The sequence below is a fragment of the Petromyzon marinus genome, chromosome 80 (assembly GCF_048934315.1).
Source record: "Petromyzon marinus isolate PM22_M1 ecotype Great Lakes invasive population chromosome 80, UKy_Petmar_22M1.pri1.0, whole genome shotgun sequence".
Lineage (NCBI taxonomy): Eukaryota > Metazoa > Chordata > Hyperoartia > Petromyzontiformes > Petromyzontidae > Petromyzon > Petromyzon marinus.
Window position 1 is genome coordinate 8824985 of NC_133746.1, and position 17247 is coordinate 8842231.

A 17247-nucleotide genomic window follows, 5' to 3' on the forward strand; every position below is an offset into this window, starting at 1 on the left:
CCACCACAAATACCACCACCACCACGTTCACTATGTGTCCAACACCACCACCACCACCACCACGTGTCCAACACCACCACCACCACCACCACAACCACCACCACCACCGGTACCAGCTGGTGCGCCCTCTCACCGTCTCAGGGCAGGAGAATTTGCTGGAGATGTGGAAGTTGATGAGGCTGTCGCCCATGATGATGTAGGAGACGCCGTACCCATCATCCGTCACCTGCGGGCGGGAGACACCTCAACCGCCCGCTCGCCCGCCCGTCCACTCGCCCGCCCGCTCAACCACTCACTCATCCACCCGCTCAACCACCCGCTCATCCACCCGCTCATCCACCCGCTCATCCACCCGCTCAACCACCCGCTCATCCACCCGCTCATCCACCCACGCAACCACCCACTCAACCACCTACTCATCCACCCGCTCATCCACCCGCTCATCCACCCGCTCATCCACCCGCTCAACCACCAGCTCATCCACCCGCTCATCCACCCGCTCATCCACCCACTCAACCACCTACGCAACCACCCACTCATCCACCCGCTCATCCACCCGCTCATCCACCCGCTCATCCACCAGCTCATCCACCCGCTCATCCACCCACGCAACCACCCACTCAACCACCTACTCATCCAACCACTCAACCACCCGCTCAACCACCCGCTCATCCACCCACGCAAACCACCCACTCAACAACCTACTCATCCACCCACTCAACCACCCACTCATCCACCCAGTCATCTTCTCGCTCACTTAACTCTCCCTAACCCTCCCTCCCCTTCTATCCGACTCTCTGAGTGGGTGTCTGCATGAGTATAGATGTCTTTGTGAGAGTCTGTGGGTCTCTATGTGAGGGTCTGTGGGTCTCCATGTGATGAGTCCGATTGAGTCCCTGTGAGTCTGAGTGAGTCTGAGTGAATCTGAGTGAGTCTCTGAGTGAGTCTCTGAGTGAGTCTCTGCGTGAGTCTCTGCGTGAGTCTCTGCGCGAGTCTGAGTGAGTCTCTGCGTGAGTCTCTGAGTCCCTGTGAGTCTCTGTGTGAGCCTCTGTGAGTCTTTGCGTGAGTCTCTGCGTGAGTCTTAGTGAGTCTCTGCGTGAGTCTTAGTGAGTCTCTGTGTGAGTCTGAGTGAGTGTCTGCGTGAGCCTCTCTGTGAGTCTCTGTGTGAGTCTCTGAGTGAGTCTTAGTGAGTCTCTGAGTGAGTCTCTGCGTGAGTCTCTGCAAGAGTCTGAGTGAGTCTCTGTGTGAGTCTCTGTGTGAGTCTCTGAGTGAGTCTCTGTGTGAGTCTCTGTGTGAGTCTCTGTGTGAGTCTCTGCGTGAGTCTCTGTGTGAGTCTCTGTGTGAGTCTCTGTGTGAGTCTCTGTGTGAGTCTCTGCGTGAGTCTCTGTGTGAGTCTCTGCGTGTGTCTCTCTGCGAGTCTCTGCGTGAGTCTCTGTGTGAGTCTTAGTGAGTCTCTGAGTGAGTCTCTGCGTGAGTCTCTGCATGAGTCTGAGTGAGTCTCTGTGTGAGTCTCTGTGTGAGTCTCTGTGTGAGTCTCTGAGTGAGTCTCACGTGCCCGAAGCCTCCCCCGGAGGACTGGTGGCGAGGGAAGCGTGCCAGGTCAAACAGCTCCACGTGGTGTGAGTCTCTGTGTGAGTCTCTGAGTGAGTCTCTGAGTGAGTCTCTGAGTGAGTCTCTCTGTGAGTCTCTGTGTGAGTCTCTGCGTGAGTCTCTGTGTGAGACTGTGTGAGTCTCTGTGTGACTCTCTGAGTGAGTCTCTGAGTGAGTCTCTGTGTGAGTCTCTGTGTGAGTCTCTGTGTGAGTCTCTGCGTGCGTCTCTCTGCGAGTCTCTGCGTGAGTCTCTGCGTGAGTCTCTGTGTGAGTCTCTGCGTGAGTCTCTGTGAGTCTGAGTGAGTCTCTGCGTGAGTCTCTGCGTGAGTCTCTGTGTGAGACTGTGTGAGTCTCTGTGTGAGTCTCTGAGTGAGTCTCTGTGTGAGTCTCTGTGTGAGTCTCTGTGTGAGTCTCTGCGTGAGTCTCTGCGTGAGTCTCTGCGTGAGTCTCTGCGAGTCTCTGAGTGAGTCTCTGCGTGAGTCTCTATGTGAGTCTTAGTGAGTCTCTGTGTGAGTCTCTGTGTGAGTCTCTGTGTGAATCTTAGCGAGTCTCTGTGTGAGTCTGAGTGAGTCTCAGTGTGAGTCTCTGTGTGAGTCCCTGTGAGTCTCTGTGAGTCTCTGTGTGAGTCCCTGTGAGTCTCTGTGTGAGTCTCTGTGTGAGTCTCTGCGTGAGTATGAGTGAGCCTCTGCGTGAGTCTCTGTGTGAGTCTCTGAGTGAGTCTGAGTGAGTCTCTGAGTGAGTCTCTGTGAGTGTCTCTGAGTGAGTCTATGCGTGAGTCTCTGAGTGAGTCTCTGAGTGAGTCTCTGTGTGAGGCTCTGTGTGAGTCTCTGTGTGAGTCTCTGAGTGAGTCTCTGAGTGAGTCTCTGAGTGAGTCTGAGTGAGTCTCTGAGGGAGTCTCTGTGAGTCTCTGTGTGAGTCTGAGTGAGTCTCTCACAGGCCCGAAGCCTCCCCCGGAGGACTGGTGGCGAGGGAAGCGTGCCAGGTCAAACAGCTCCACGTGGTGTGAGTCTCTGTGTGAGTCTCTGTGTGAGTCTCTGTGTGAGTCTCTGAGTGAGTCTCTGTGTGAGTCTCTGTGTGAGTCTCTGTGTGAGTCTTAGTGAGTCTCTGAGTGAGTCTCTGTGTGAGTCTCTGTGTGAGTCTCTCTGTGAGTCTCTGAGTGAGTCTCTGTGTGAGTCTCTGTGTGAGTCTCTGTGTGAGTCTCTGAGTGAGTCTCTGTGTGAGTCTCTGAGTGAGTCTCTGTGTGAGTCTGAGTGAGTCTGAGTGAGTCTGAGTGAGTCTCACAGGCCCGAAGCCTCCCCCGGAGGACTGGTGGCGAGGGAAGCGTGCCAGGTCAAACAGCTCCACGTGCTGTGAGTCTCTGAGTGAGTCTCTGCGTGAGTCTCTGTGTGAGTCTGAGTGAGTCTCTGTGTGAGTCTCTGAGTGAGTCTCTGTATGAGTCTCTGAGTGAGTCTCTGAGTGAGTCTCTGAGTGAGTCTCTGTGTGAGTCTGAGTGAGTCTCACAGACCCGAAGCCTCCCCCGGAGGACTGGTGGCGAGGGAAGCGTGCCAGGTCAAACAGCTCCACGTGCTGTGAGTCTCTGTGTGAGTCTCTGTGTGAGCCTCTCTGTGAGTCTCTGAGTGAGTCTCTGTGTGAGTCTCTGAGTGAGTCTCTGTGTGAGTCTCTGCGTGAGTCCCTGTGAGTCTCTGTGTGAGTCTCTGTGTGAGTCTCTGTGTGAGTCTTAGTGAGTCTCTGTGTGAGTCTCTGTGTGAGTCTTAGTGAGTCTCTGTGTGAGTCTCTGTGTGAGTCTTAGTGAGTCTCTGTGTGAGTCTCTGTGTGAGTCTTAGTGAGTCTCTGTGAGTCTGATTGAGTCTCTGAGTGAGTCTCTGTGAGTATGAGTGAGTCTGGGTCTCTGTGAGTCTTAGTGAGTCTCTGCGTGAGTCTCTGTGTGAGTCTGAGTGAGTCTCTGAGTGAGTCTCTCTGTGAGTCTCTGTGTGAGTCACTGTGTGAGTCTCTGTGTGAGTCTCTGAGTGAGTCTCTGTGTGAGTCTCTGAGTGAGCCTCTGTGTGAGTCTCTGAGTGAGTCTCTGTGTGAGTCTCTGAGTGAGTCTGAGTGAGTCTCTGAGTGAGTCTCTGTGTGAGTCTCTGAGTGAGTCTGAGTGAGTCTCTGAGTGAGTCTCTCTGTGAGTCTCTGTGTGAGTCACTGTGTGAGTCTCTGTGTGAGTCTCTGAGTGAGTCTCTGTGTGAGTCTCTGAGTGAGTCTCTGTGTGAGTCTCTGAGTGAGTCTCTGTGTGAGTCTCTGAGTGAGTCTGAGTGAGTCTCTGAGTGAGTCTCTTTGAGTCTGAGTGAGTCTGAGTCTCTGTGAGTCTTAGTGAGTCTCTGTGTGAGTCTCTGTGTGAGTCTGAGTGAGTCTCTGTGTGAGTCTCTGTGTGAGTCTGTGTGAGTCTCTGTGTGAGTCTTAGTGAGTCTTAGTGTGTCTCTGTGTGAGTCTCTGTGTGAGTCTCTGAGTGAGTCTGTGTGAGTTCCTGTGTGAGTCTCTGTGTGAGTCTCTGTGTGAGTCTCTGAGCGAGTCTCTGTGTGAGTCTCTGTGTGAGTTCTGTGTGAGTCTCTGCGTGAGTCTCTGAGTGAGTCTCTGCGTGAGTCTCTGTGTGAGTCTGAGTGAGTCTCTGTGTGAGTCTCTGAGTGAGTCTCTCTGTGAGTCTCTGTGAGTCTCTGTCTGAGTCTCTGAGTGAGTCTCTGTGAGTCTCACAGGCCCGAAGCCTCCCCCCGAGGACTGGTGGCGAGGGAAGCGTGCCAGGTCAAACAGCTCCACGTGCTGTGAGTCCAAGTGAGTCTCTCTGTGAGTCTCTGTGTGAGTCTCTGAGTGAGTCTCTGTGTGAGTCTCTGTGTGAGTCTCTGTGTGAGTCTTAGTGAGTCTCTGAGTGAGTCTCTGTGTGAGTCTCTGTGTGAGTCTCTGTGTGAGTCTCTGAGTGAGTCTCTGTGTGAGTCTCTGTGTGAGTCTCTGAGTGAGTCTCTGTGTGAGTCTCTGAGTGAGTCTCTGTGTGAGTCTGAGTGAGTCTGAGTGAGTCTCACAGGCCCGAAGCCTCCCCCGGAGGACTGGTGGCGAGGGAAGCGTGCCAGGTCAAACAGCTCCACGTGCTGTGAGTCTCTGAGTGAGTCTCTGCGTGAGTCTCTGTGTGAGTCTGAGTGAGTCTCTGTGTGAGTCTCTGAGTGAGTCTCTGTATGAGTCTCTGAGTGAGTCTCTGAGTGAGTCTCTGAGTGAGTCTCTGTGTGAGTCTGAGTGAGTCTCACAGACCCGAAGCCTCCCCCGGAGGACTGGTGGCGAGGGAAGCGTGCCAGGTCAAACAGCTCCACGTGCTGTGAGTCTCTGTGTGAGTCTCTGTGTGAGTCTCTCTGTGAGTCTCTGAGTGAGTCTCTGTGTGAGTCTCTGAGTGAGTCTCTGTGTGAGTCTCTGCGTGAGTCCCTGTGAGTCTCTGTGTGAGTCTCTGTGTGAGTCTCTGTGTGAGTCTTAGTGAGTCTCTGTGTGAGTCTCTGTGTGAGTCTTAGTGAGTCTCTGTGTGAGTCTCTGTGAGTCTGATTGAGTCTCTGAGTGAGTCTCTGTGAGTATGAGTGAGTCTGGGTCTCTGTGAGTCTTAGTGAGTCTCTGCGTGAGTCTCTGTGTGAGTCTGAGTGAGTCTCTGAGTGAGTCTCTCTGTGAGTCTCTGTGTGAGTCACTGTGTGAGTCTCTGTGTGAGTCTCTGAGTGAGTCTCTGTGTGAGTCTCTGAGTGAGCCTCTGTGTGAGTCTCTGAGTGAGTCTCTGTGTGAGTCTCTGAGTGAGTCTGAGTGAGTCTCTGAGTGAGTCTCTGTGTGAGTCTCTGAGTGAGTCTGAGTGAGTCTCTGAGTGAGTCTCTCTGTGAGTCTCTGTGTGAGTCACTGTGTGAGTCTCTGTGTGAGTCTCTGAGTGAGTCTCTGTGTGAGTCTCTGAGTGAGTCTCTGTGTGAGTCTCTGAGTGAGTCTCTGTGTGAGTCTCTGAGTGAGTCTGAGTGAGTCTCTGAGTGAGTCTCTTTGAGTCTGAGTGAGTCTGAGTCTCTGTGAGTCTTAGTGAGTCTCTGTGTGAGTCTCTGTGTGAGTCTGAGTGAGTCTCTGTGTGAGTCTCTGTGTGAGTCTGTGTGAGTCTCTGTGTGAGTCTTAGTGAGTCTTAGTGTGTCTCTGTGTGAGTCTCTGTGTGAGTCTCTGAGTGAGTCTGTGTGAGTTCCTGTGTGAGTCTCTGTGTGAGTCTCTGTGTGAGTCTCTGAGCGAGTCTCTGTGTGAGTCTCTGTGTGAGTTCTGTGTGAGTCTCTGCGTGAGTCTCTGAGTGAGTCTCTGCGTGAGTCTCTGTGTGAGTCTGAGTGAGTCTCTGTGTGAGTCTCTGAGTGAGTCTCTCTGTGAGTCTCTGTGAGTCTCTGTCTGAGTCTCTGAGTGAGTCTCTGTGAGTCTCACAGGCCCGAAGCCTCCCCCCGAGGACTGGTGGCGAGGGAAGCGTGCCAGGTCAAACAGCTCCATGTGCTGTGAGTCCAAGTGAGTCTCTCTGTGAGTCTCTGTGTGAGTCTCTGAGTGAGTCTCTGTGTGAGTCTCTGTGTGAGTCTCTGTGTGAGTCTTAGTGAGTCTCTGAGTGAGTCTCTGTGTGAGTCTCTGTGTGAGTCTCTGTGTGAGTCTCTGAGTGGGTCTCTGTGTGAGTCTCTGTGTGAGTCTCTGAGTGAGTCTCTGTGTGAGTCTCTGAGTGAGTCTCTGTGTGAGTCTGAGTGAGTCTGAGTGAGTCTCACAGGCCCGAAGCCTCCCCCGGAGGACTGGTGGCGAGGGAAGCGTGCCAGGTCAAACAGCTCCACGTGCTGTGAGTCTCTGAGTGAGTCTCTGCGTGAGTCTCTGTGTGAGTCTGAGTGAGTCTCTGTGTGAGTCTCTGAGTGAGTCTCTGTGTGAGTCTCTGTGTGAGTCTCTGAGTGAGTCTCTGTGTGAGTCTCTGTGTGTCTCTGAGTGAGTCTCTGTGTGTGTCTCTGTGAGTCTTAGTGAGTCTCTGAGTGAGTCTCTGTGTGAGTCTCTGTGTGAGTATCTGAGTGAGTCTCTGTGTGAGTCTCTGTGAGTCTCTGTGAGTCTCTGAGTGAGTCTCTGTGAGTCTCTGTGTAAGTCTATGCGTGAGTCTCTGTGTGAGTCTCTGTGTGAGTCTCTGTGTGAGTCTCTGTGTGAGTCTTAGTGAGTCTCTGAGTGAGTCTCTCTGTGAGTCTTAGTGAGTCTCTGTGTGAGTCTCTGTGTGAGTCTCTCAGTGAATCTCTGAGTGAGTCTCTGAGTGAGTGTCTGAGTGAGTCTCTGCGTGAGTCTCTGCGTGAGTCTCTGAATGAGTCTCTGTGTGAGTCTCTGAGTGAGTCTCTGCGTGAGTCTCTGTGTGAGTCTCTGAGTGAGTCTCTGAGTGAGTCTCTGAGTGAGTCTGAGTGAGTCTCTGATTGAGTCTCTGTGAGTCTCTGTGTGAGTCTGAGTGAGACTCTCACAGGCCCGAAGCCTCCCCCGGAGGACTGGTGGCGAGGGAAGCGTGCCAGGTCAAACAGCTCCACGTGGTGTGAGTCTCTGAGTGAGTCTCTGTGTGAGTCTCTCTGTGAGTCTCTGAGTGAGTCTCTGAGTGAGTCTTAGTGAGTCTCTGAGTGAGTCTTAGTGAGTCTCTGTGTGAGTCTCTGAGTGAGTCTCTGAGTGAGTCTTAGTGAGTCTCTGAGTGAGTCTGAGTGAATCTGAGTGACTCTGAGTGAGTCTCTGTGTGAGTCTCTGTGTGAGTCTTAGTGTGTCTCTGTGTGAGTCTCTGTGTGAGTCTCTCTGTGAGTCTCTCTGTGAGTCTCTGTGTGAGTCTTAGTGAGTCTCTGTGTGAGTCTCTGTGAGTCTGATTGAGTCTCTGAGTGAGTCTCTGTGAGTCTGAGTGAGTCTGGGTCTCTGTGAGTCTTAGTGAGTCTCTGCGTGAGTCTCTGTGTGAGTCTGAGTGAGTCTCTGAGTGAGTCTCTCTGTGAGTCTCTGTGTGAGTCACTGTGTGAGTCTCTGTGTGAGTCTCTGAGTGAGTCTCTGTGTGAGTCTCTGAGTGAGTCTCTGTGTGAGTCTCTGAGTGAGTCTGAGTGAGTCTCTGAGTGAGTCTCTTTGAGTCTGAGTGAGTCTGAGTCTCTGTGAGTCTTAGTGAGTCTCTGTGTGAGTCTCTGTGTGAGTCTGAGTGAGTCTCTGTGTGAGTCTCTGTATGAGTCTGTGTGAGTCTCTGTGTGAGTCTTAGTGAGTCTTAGTGTGTCTCTGTGTGAGTCTCTGTGTGAGTCTCTGAGTGAGTCTGTGTGAGTTCCTGTGTGAGTCTCTGTGTGAGTCTCTGTGTGAGTCTCTGAGCGAGTCTCTGTGTGAGGCTCTGTGTGAGTTTCTGTGTGAGTCTCTGCGGGAGTCTCTGAGTGAGTCTCTGCGTGAGTCTCTGTGTGAGTCTGAGTGAGTCTCTGTGTGAGTCTCTGAGTGAGTCTCTCTGTGAGTCTCTGTGAGTCTCTGTCTGAGTCTCTGAGTGAGTCTCTGTGAGTCTCACTGGCCCGAAGCCTCCCCCCGAGGACTGGTGGCGAGGGAAGCGTGCCAGGTCAAACAGCTCCACGTGCTGTGAGTCCAAGTGAGTCTCTCTGTGAGTCTCTGTGTGAGTCTCTGAGTGAGTCTCTGTGTGAGTCTCTGTGTGAGTCTCTGTGTGAGTCTTAGTGAGTCTCTGAGTGAGTCTCTGTGTGAGTCTCTGTGTGAGTCTCTCTGTGAGTCTCTGAGTGAGTCTCTGTGTGAGTCTCTGTGTGAGTCTCTGAGTGAGTCTCTGTGTGAGTCTCTGAGTGAGTCTCTGTGTGAGTCTGAGTGAGTCTGAGTGAGTCTGAGTGAGTCTCACAGGCCCGAAGCCTCCCCCGGAGGACTGGTGGCGAGGGAAGCGTGCCAGGTCAAACAGCTCCACGTGCTGTGAGTCTCTGAGTGAGTCTCTGCGTGAGTCTCTGTGTGAGTCTGAGTGAGTCTCTGTGTGAGTCTCTGAGTGAGTCTCTGTGTGAGTCTCTGAGTGAGTCTCTGAGTGAGTCTCTGAGTGAGTCACTGAGTGAGTCTCTGTGTGAGTCTGAGTGAGTCTCACAGACCCGAAGCCTCCCCCGGAGGACTGGTGGCGAGGGAAGCGTGCCAGGTCAAACAGCTCCACGTGCTGTGAGTCTCTGTGTGAGTCTTAGTGAGTCTCTCTGTGAGTCTCTGAGTGAGTCTCTGTGTGAGTCTCTGAGTGAGTCTTAGTGAGTCTCTCACAGGCCCGAAGCCTCCCCCCGAGGACTGGTGGCGAGGGAAGCGTGCCAGGTCAAACAGCTCCACGTGCTGTGAGTCTCTGTGTGAGTCTCTGTGTGAGTCTCTCTGTGAGTCTCTGAGTGAGTCTCTGTGTGAGTCTCTGAGTGAGTCTCTGTGTGAGTCTCTGCGTGAGTCCCTGTGAGTCTCTGTGTGAGTCTCTGTGTGAGTCTCTGTGTGAGTCTTAGTGAGTCTCTGTGTGAGTCTCTGTGTGAGTCTCTGTGTGAGTCTCTGTGTGAGTCTTAGTGAGTCTCTGTGTGAGTCTCTGTGAGTCTGATTGAGTCTCTGAGTGAGTCTCTGTGAGTCTGAGTGAGTCTGGGTCTCTGTGAGTCTTAGTGAGTCTCTGCGTGAGTCTCTGTGTGAGTCTGAGTGAGTCTCTGAGTGAGCCTATCTGTGAGTCTCTGTGTGAGTCACTGTGTGAGTCTCTGTGTGAGTCTCTGAGTGAGTCTCTGTGTGAGTCTCTGAGTGAGTCTCTGTGTGAGTCTCTGAGTGAGTCTGAGTGAGTCTCTGAGTGAGTCTCTTTGAGTCTGAGTGAGTCTGAGTCTCGTTGAGTCTTAGTGAGTCTCTGTGTGAGTCTCTGTGTGAGTCTGAGTGAGTCTCTGTGTGAGTCTCTGTGTGAGTCTGTGTGAGTCTCTGTGTGAGTCTTAGTGAGTCTTAGTGTGTCTCTGTGTGAGTCTCTGTGTGAGTCTCTGTGTGAATCTCTGAGTGAGTCTGTGTGAGTTCCTGTGTGAGTCTCTGTGTGAGTCTCTGTGTGAGTCTCTGTGTGAGTCTCTGAGCGAGTCTCTGTGTGAGTCTCTGTGTGAGTCTCTGTGTGAGTCTCTGCGTGAGTCTCTGAGTGAGTCTCTGCGTGAGTCTCTGTGTGAGTCTCTGAGTGAGTCTCTCTGTGAGTCTCTGTGAGTCTCTGTGTGAGTCTCTGAGTGAGTCTCTGTGTGAGTCTCTGAGTGAGTCTCTGTGTGAGTCTGAGTGAGTCTGAGTGAGTCTCACAGGCCCGAAGCCTCCCCCGGAGGACTGGTGGCGAGGGAAGCGTGCCAGGTCAAACAGCTCCACGTGCTGTGAGTCTCTGAGTGAGTCTCTGCGTGAGTCTCTGTGTGAGTCTGAGTGAGTCTCTGTGTGAGTCTCTGAGTGAGTCTCTGTGTGAGTCTCTGAGTGAGTCTCTGAGTGAGTCTCTGAGTGAGTCTCTGAGTGAGTCTCTGTGTGAGTCTGAGTGAGTCTCACAGACCCGAAGCCTCCCCCGGAGGACTGGTGGCGAGGGAAGCGTGCCAGGTCAAACAGCTCCACGTGCTGTGAGTCTCTGTGTGAGTCTCTGTGTGAGTCTCTGTGTGAGTCTCTGAGTGAGTCTCTGAGTGAGTCTCTGAGTGAGTCTCTGAGTGAGTCTCTGTGTGAGTCTCTGTGAGTCTCTGTGTGAGTCTCTGTGTGAGTCTCTGTGAGTCTCTGAGTGAGTCTCTGTGTGTGTCTCTGTGAGTCTTAGTGAGTCTCTGAGTGAGTCTCTGAGTGAGTCTCTCTGTGAGTCTCTGTGTGAGTATCTGAGTGAGTCTCTGTGTGAGTCTCTGTGAGTCTCTGTGAGTCTCTGAGTGAGTCTCTGTGAGTCTCTGTGTAAGTCTATGCGTGAGTCTCTGTGTGAGTCTCTGTGTGAGTCTCTGTGTGAGTCTCTGTGTGAGTCTTAGTGAGTCTCTGAGTGAGTCTCTCTGTGAGTCTTAGTGAGTCTCTGTGTGAGTCTCTGTGTGAGTCTCTGAGTGAGTCTCTGAGTGAATCTCTGAGTGAGTCTCTGAGTGAGTGTCTGAGTGAGTCTCTGAGTGAGTCTCTGAGTGAATCTCTGAGTGAGTCTCTGAGTGAGTCTCTGCGTGAGTCTCTGCGTGAGTCTCTGAGTGAGTCCCTGTGTGAGTCTCTGTGTGAGTCTGAGTGAGTCTCTGTGTGAGTCTCTGTGTGAGTCTCTGAGTGAGTCTCTGAGTGAGTCTCTGAGTGAGTCTGAGTGTGTCTCTGATTGAGTCTCTGTGAGTCTCTGTGTGAGTCTGAGTGAGTCTCTCACAGGCCCGAAGCCTCCCCCGGAGGACTGGTGGCGAGGGAAGCGTGCCAGGTCAAACAGCTCCACGTGGTGTGAGTCTCTGTGTGAGTCTCTGTGTGAGTCTCTGTGTGAGTCTCTGTGTGAGTCTCTGTGTGAGTCTCTGTGTGAGTCTCTGAGTGAGTCTCTGTGTGAGTCTCTGAGTGAGTCTCTGAGTGAGTCTCTGTGTGAGTCTCTGTGTGAGTCTGAGTGAGTCTCTGTGTGAGTCTCTGAGTGAGTCTCTGTGTGAGTCTCTGTGTGAGTCTCTCTGTGAGTCTCTGAGTGAGTCTCTGAGTGAGTCTTAGTGAGTCTCTGAGTGAGTCTTAGTGAGTCTCTGTGTGAGTCTCTGAGTGAGTCTCTGAGTGAGTCTTAGTGAGTCTCTGAGTGAGTCTGAGTGAATCTGAGTGACTCTGAGTGAGTCTCTGAGTGAGTCTATGTGTGAGTCTCTGTGTGAGTCTTAGTGTGTCTCTGTGTGAGTCTCTGTGTGAGTCTCTCTGTGAGTCTCTGAGTGAGTCTCTGAGTGAGTCTCTGTGTGAGTCTCTGTGTGAGTCTCTGTGTGAGTCTCTCTGTGAGTCTCTCTGTGAGTCTCTGAGTGAGTCTCTGTGTGAGTCTCTGTGTGAGTCTCTGTGTGAGTCTCTGAGTGAGTCTCTGAGTGAATCTCTGAGTGAGTCTCTGTGTGAGTCTCTGTGTGAGTCTCTGAGTGAGTCTCTGAGTGAGTCTCTGAGTGAGTCTCTGAGTGAGTCTGAGTGAGTCTCTCACAGGCCCGAAGCCTCCCCCGGAGGACTGGTGGCGAGGGAAGCGTGCCAGGTCAAACAGCTCCACGTGCTGTGAGTCCAAGTGAGTCTCTGTGTGAGTCTCTGTGTGAGTCTCTGAGTGAGTCTCTGAGTGAGTCTTAGTGAGTCTCTGAGTGAGTCTCTGAGTGAGTCTTAGTGAGTCTCTGTGTGAGTCTCTGAGTGAGTCTCTGAGTGAGTCTTAGTGAGTCTCTGAGTGAGTCTGAGTGACTCTGAGTGAGTCTCTGAGTGAGTCTCTGTGTGAGTCTCTGTGTGAGTCTTAGTGTGTCTCTGTGTGAGTCTCTGTGTGAGTCTCTCTGTGAGTCTCTGAGTGAGTCTCTGTGTGAGTCTCTGTGTGAGTCTCTGTGAGTACAAGTGAGTCCCTGTGAGTCTCTGTGTGAGTCTCTGTGTGAGTCTCTGAGTGAGTCTCTGTGTGAGTCTCTGTGTGAGTCTGAGTGAGTCTCTGTGTGAGTCTCTGAGTGAGTCTCTCTGTGAGTCTCTGTGTGAGTCTCTGTGTGAGTCTCTGTGTGAGTCTCTCTGTGAGTCTCTGCGTGAGTCTCTGCGTGAGTCTCTGCGTGAGTCTCTGTGTGAGTCTCTGTGTGAGTCTGAGTGAATCTGAGTGAGTCTCTGAGTGAGTCTGAGTGAGTCTCTCACAGGCCCGAAGCCTCCCCCGGAGGACTGGTGGCGAGGGAAGCGTGCCAGGTCAAACAGCTCCACGTGGTGTGAGTCTAAGTGAGTCTCTGTGTGAGTCTCTGAGTGAGTCTCTCTGTGAGTCTGAGTGAGTGTGAGTCTCTGTGTGAGTCTCTCTGTGAGTCTCTGTGTGAGTCTTAGTGAGTCTCTGTGTGAGTCTTAGTGAGTGTGAGCCTCTCACAGGCCCGAAGCCTCCCCCGGAGGACTGGTGGCGAGGGAAGCGTGCCAGGTCAAACAGCTCCTCGTGCTGTCAGTCTCTGTGTGAGTTTCTGAGTGAGTCTCTCTGTGAGTCTCTGAGTGAGTCTCTGAGTGAGTCTGAGTGAGTCTTAGTGAGTGTGAGTCTCTCACAGGCCCGAAGCCTCCCCCGGAGGACTGGTGGCGAGGGAAGCGTGCCAGGTCAAACAGCTCCACGTGCTGTGAGTCTCTGTGTGAGTCCCTGTGAGTCTCTGTGTGAGTCTCTGAGTCTCTCTGAGTGAGTCTCTGCGTGAGTCTCTGTGTGAGTCTCTGTGTGAGTCTCTGTGTGAGTCTCTGAGTGAGTCTCTGTGTGAGTCTCTGTGTGAGTCTCTGTGTGAGTCCCTGTGAGTCTCTGTGTGAGTCTCTGAGTCTCTCTGAGTGAGTCTCTGAGTGAGTCTCTCTGTGAGTCTCTCTGTGAGTCTCTCTGTGAGTCTCTGTGTGTGTCTCTGTGTGAGTCTCTGAGTGAGTCTCTCACAGGCCCGAAGCCTCCCCCGGAGGACTGGTGGCGAGGGAAGCGTGCCAGGTCAAACAGCTCCACGTGCTGTGAGTCTCTGTGTGAGTCTCTGTGTGAGTCTCTGTGTGAGTCTGTGTGTCTCTGTGTGAGTCTCTGAGTGAGTCTCTGAGTGAGTCTCTGAGTGAGTCTCTGAGTGAGTCTCTGAGTGAGTCTCTGAGTGAGTCTCACAGGCCCGAAGCCTCCCCCGGAGGACTGGTGGCGAGGGAAGCGTGCCAGGTCAAACAGCTCCACGTGCTGTGAGTCCAAGTGAGTCTCTGTGTGAGTCTCTGTGAGTCTTAGTGAGTCTCTGAGTGAGTCTCTGAGTGAGTCTCTCTGTGAGTCTCTGTGTGAGTCTCTGAGTGAGTCTCTGTGTGAGTCTCTGTGTGAGTCTCTGAGTGAGTCTCTGTGTGAGTCTCTGAGTGAGTCTCTGTGTGAGTCTCTGTGAGTCTCTGTGTGAGTCTCTGTGTGAGTCTTAGTGAGTCTCTCACAGGCCCGAAGCCTCCCCCGGAGGACTGGTGGCGAGGGAAGCGTGCCAGGTCAAACAGCTCCACGTGGTGCGAGTCTCTGTGTGAGTCTCTGTGTGAGTCTCTGTGTGAGTCTCTGTGTGAGTCTCTGTGTGAGTCTCTGTGAGTGTCTCTGTGTGAGTCTCTGTGAGTCTCTCTGTGAGTCTCTCTGAGTGAGTCTCTCTGTGAGTCTCTGTGTGAGTCTTAGTGAGTCTCTGAGTGAGTCTCTCACAGGCCCGAAGCCTCCCCCGGAGGACTGGTGGCGAGGGAAGCGTGCCAGGTCAAACAGCTCCACGTGCTGTGAGTCTCTGTGTGAGTCTCTGTGTGAGTCTCTGTGTGAGTCTCTGTGAGTGTCTCTGTGTGAGTCCCTGTGAGTCTCTGTGTGAGTCTCTGTGTGAGTCTCTGAGTGAGTCTCTGAGTGAGTCTCTGAGTGAGTCTCTCTGTGAGTCTCTGAGTGAGTCTCTGAGTGAGTCTCTGTGTGAGTCTGAGTGAGTCTCTGTGTGAGTCTCTGTGTGAGTCTCTCTGTGAGTCTCTGAGTGAGTCTCTGTGAGTCTCTGAGTGAGTCTCACAGACCCGAAGCCTCCCCCGGAGGACTGGTGGCGAGGGAAGCGTGCCAGGTCAAACAGCTCCACGTGCTGTGAGTCTCTGAGTGAGTCTCTGAGTGAGTTTAGTGAGTCTCTGAGTGAGTCTCTGTGTGAGTCTCTGTGTGAGTCTCTGTGCGAGTCTCTGTGAGTCTCTGTGTGAGTCTCTGTGTGAGTCTCTGCGTGAGTCTCTGTGTGAGTCTCTGAGTGAGTCTCTGAGTGAGTCTCTGAGTGAGTCTCTGAGTGAGTCTCTCTGTGAGTCTGAGTGAGTCTCTCTGTGAGTCTCTGTGAGTCTCTCACAGGCCCGAAGCCTCCTCCCGAGGACTGGTGGCGAGGGAAGCGTGCCAGGTCAAACAGCTCCACGTGCTGTGAGTCTCTGTGTGAGTCTCTGTGTGAGTCTCTGTGCGAGTCTCTGTGTGAGTCTCTGTGTGAGTCTCTGAGTGAGTCTGAGTGAGTCTTAGTGAGTCTGAGTGAGTCTCTCACAGGCCCGAAGCCTCCCCCCGAGGACTGGTGGCGAGGGAAGCGTGCCAGGTCAAACAGCTCCACGTGCTGTGAGTCTCTGTGTGAGTCTCTGTGTGAGTCTCTGAGTGAGTCTCTGTGTGAGTCTCTGAGTGAGTCTCTGTGTGAGGCGCTCACAGGCCCGAAGCCTCCCCCCGAGGACTGGTGGCGAGGGAAGCGTGCCAGGTCAAACAGCTCCACGTGCTGTGAGTCTCTGAGTGAGTCTCTGTGTGAGTCTCTGTGTGAGTCTCTGTGTGAGTCTCTGTGTGAGTCTCTGAGTGAGTCTCTGTGTGAGTCTCTGAGTGAGTCTCTGAGTGAGTCTGAGTGAGGCTTAGTGAGTCTTAGTGAGTCTCTCACAGGCCCGAAGCCTCCCCCCGAGGACTGGTGGCGAGGGAAGCGTGCCAGGTCAAACAGCTCCACGTGCTGTGAGTCTCTGAGTGAGTCTCTGTGTGAGTCTCTGTGTGAGTCTCTGTGCGAGTCTCTGTGTGAGTCTCTGCGTGAGTCTCTGAGTGAGTCTCTCTGTGAGTCTGAGTGAGTCTCTGAGTGAGTCTTAGTGAGGCTCTCACAGGCCCGAAGCCTCCCCCCGAGGACTGGTGGCGAGGGAAGCGTGCCAGGTCAAACAGCTCCACGTGCTGTGAGTCCACGTGAGTCTCTCTGTGAGTCTCTGTGTGAGTCTCTGAGTGAGTCTCTGAGTGAGTCTCTGAGTGAGTCTGAGTGAGTCTCTGTGTGAGTCTCTGTGTGAGTCTCTGAGTGAGTCTCTGAGTGAGTCTCTGAGTGAGTCTCAGTGAGTCTGAGTGAGTCTCTCACAGGCCCGAAGCCTCCCCCCGAGGACTGGTGGCGAGGGAAGCGTGCCAGGTCAAACAGCTCCACGTGGTGTGAGTCTCTGTGTGAGTCTCTGTGTGAGTCTCTCTGTGAGTCTCTGAGTGAGTCTCTGTGTGAGTCTCTGAGTGAGTCTTAGTGAGTCTTAGTGAGTCTCTCACAGGCCCGAAGCCTCCCCCCGAGGACTGGTGGCGAGGGAAGCGTGCCAGGTCAAACAGCTCCACGTGCTGTGAGTCTCTGAGTGAGTCTCTGTGTGAGTCTCTGAGTGAGTCTCTGAGTGAGTCTCTGAGTGAGTCTCTGAGTGAGTCTCTGAGTGAGTCTCTGAGTGAGTCTCTGTGTGAGTCTGAGTGTGACTCACAGGCCCGAAGCCTCCCCCCGAGGACTGGTGGCGAGGGAAGCGTGCCAGGTCAAACAGCTCCACGTGGTGTGAGTCTCTGAGTGAGTCTCTGTGTGAGTCTCTGAGTGAGTCTCTGTGTGAGTCTCTGAGTGAGTCTCTGAGTGAGTCTCTGAGTGAGTCTCTGTGTGAGTCTCTGAGTGAGTCTCTGTGTGAGTCTCTGAGTGAGTCTCTGAGTGAGTCTGAGTGAGTCTCTGAGTGAGTCTGAGTGAGTCTCTGAGTGAGTCTCTGTGCGAGTCTCTGTGTGAGTCTCTGTGTGAGTCTCTGTGTGAGTCTCTCTGTGAGTCTGAGTGAGTCTCTCTGTGAGTCTCTGAGTGAGTCTCACAGGCCCGAAGCCTCCCCCCGAGGACTGGTGGCGAGGGAAGCGTGCCAGGTCAAACAGCTCCACGTGCTGTGAGTCTCTGTGTGAGTCCCTGTGAGTCTCTGTGTGAGTCTCTGTGTGAGTCTCTGAGTGAGTCTCTGAGTGAGTCTCTGTGTGAGTCTCTGTGTGAGTCTCTGAGTGAGTCTCTGTGTGAGTTTCTGTGTGAGTCTGAGTGAGTCTCTGAGTGAGTCTCTGTGTGAGTCTTAGTGAGTCTCTGAGTGAGTCTCTGAGTGAGTCTCTGAGTGAGTCTCTGTGTGAGTCTCTGCGTGAGTCTCTGCGTGAGTCTCTGTGTGAGTCTCTCTGTGAGTCTCTGTAAGTCTCTGTGTGAGTCTGTGAGTGTCTCACAGGCCCGAAGCCTCCCCCCGAGGACTGGTGGCGAGGGAAGCGTGCCAGGTCAAACAGCTCCACGTGCTGTGAGTCCAAGTGAGTCTCTGTGTGAGGCTCTGTGTGAGTCTCTGTGTGAGGCTCTGTGTGAGTCTCTGTGTGAGGCTCTGTGTGAGTCTCTGTGTGAGTCTCTGTGTGAGTCTGAGTGAGTCTCTGAGTGAGTCTCTGAGTGAGTCTCTGTGTGAGTCTCTGTGTGAGTCTGAGTGAGTCTCTGAGTGAGTCTCTCACAGGCCCGAAGCCTCCCCCCGAGGACTGGTGGCGAGGGAAGCGTGCCAGGTCAAACAGCTCCACGTGCTGTGAGTCCAAGTGAGTCTCTGTGTGAGTCTCTGTGTGAGTCTCTGTGTGAGGCTCTGTGTGAGTCTCTGAGTGAGTCTCTGAGTGAGTCTCTGTGTGAGTCTCTGTGTGAGTCTCTGAGTGAGTCTCTGTGTGAGTCTCTGAGTGAGTCTCTGAGTGAGTCTCTGAGTGAGTCTCAGTGAGTCTGAGTGAGTCTCTCACAGGCCCGAAGCCTCCCCCCGAGGACTGGTGGCGAGGGAAGCGTGCCAGGTCAAACAGCTCCACGTGCTGTGAGTCTCTGTGTGAGTCTCTGTGTGAGTCTCTGTGTGAGTCTCTGTGTGAGT

The 17247-nt window shown here is 53.2% G+C and overlaps 1 protein-coding gene across 1 annotated transcript in view; it reads right to left on the reverse strand.

The window, feature by feature from the left end:
- The window catches only part of LOC116937787 (carnitine O-palmitoyltransferase 1, liver isoform-like), a 142724-nt gene that overhangs the window by 11372 nt on the left and 114105 nt on the right, over positions 1–17247 (reverse strand). The window contains exon 18 of the mRNA XM_076057228.1: positions 134–226. Within this exon, the coding sequence (XP_075913343.1) occupies positions 134–226 (93 nt within the window). The remainder of the gene's footprint in view (positions 1–133; positions 227–17247) is intronic.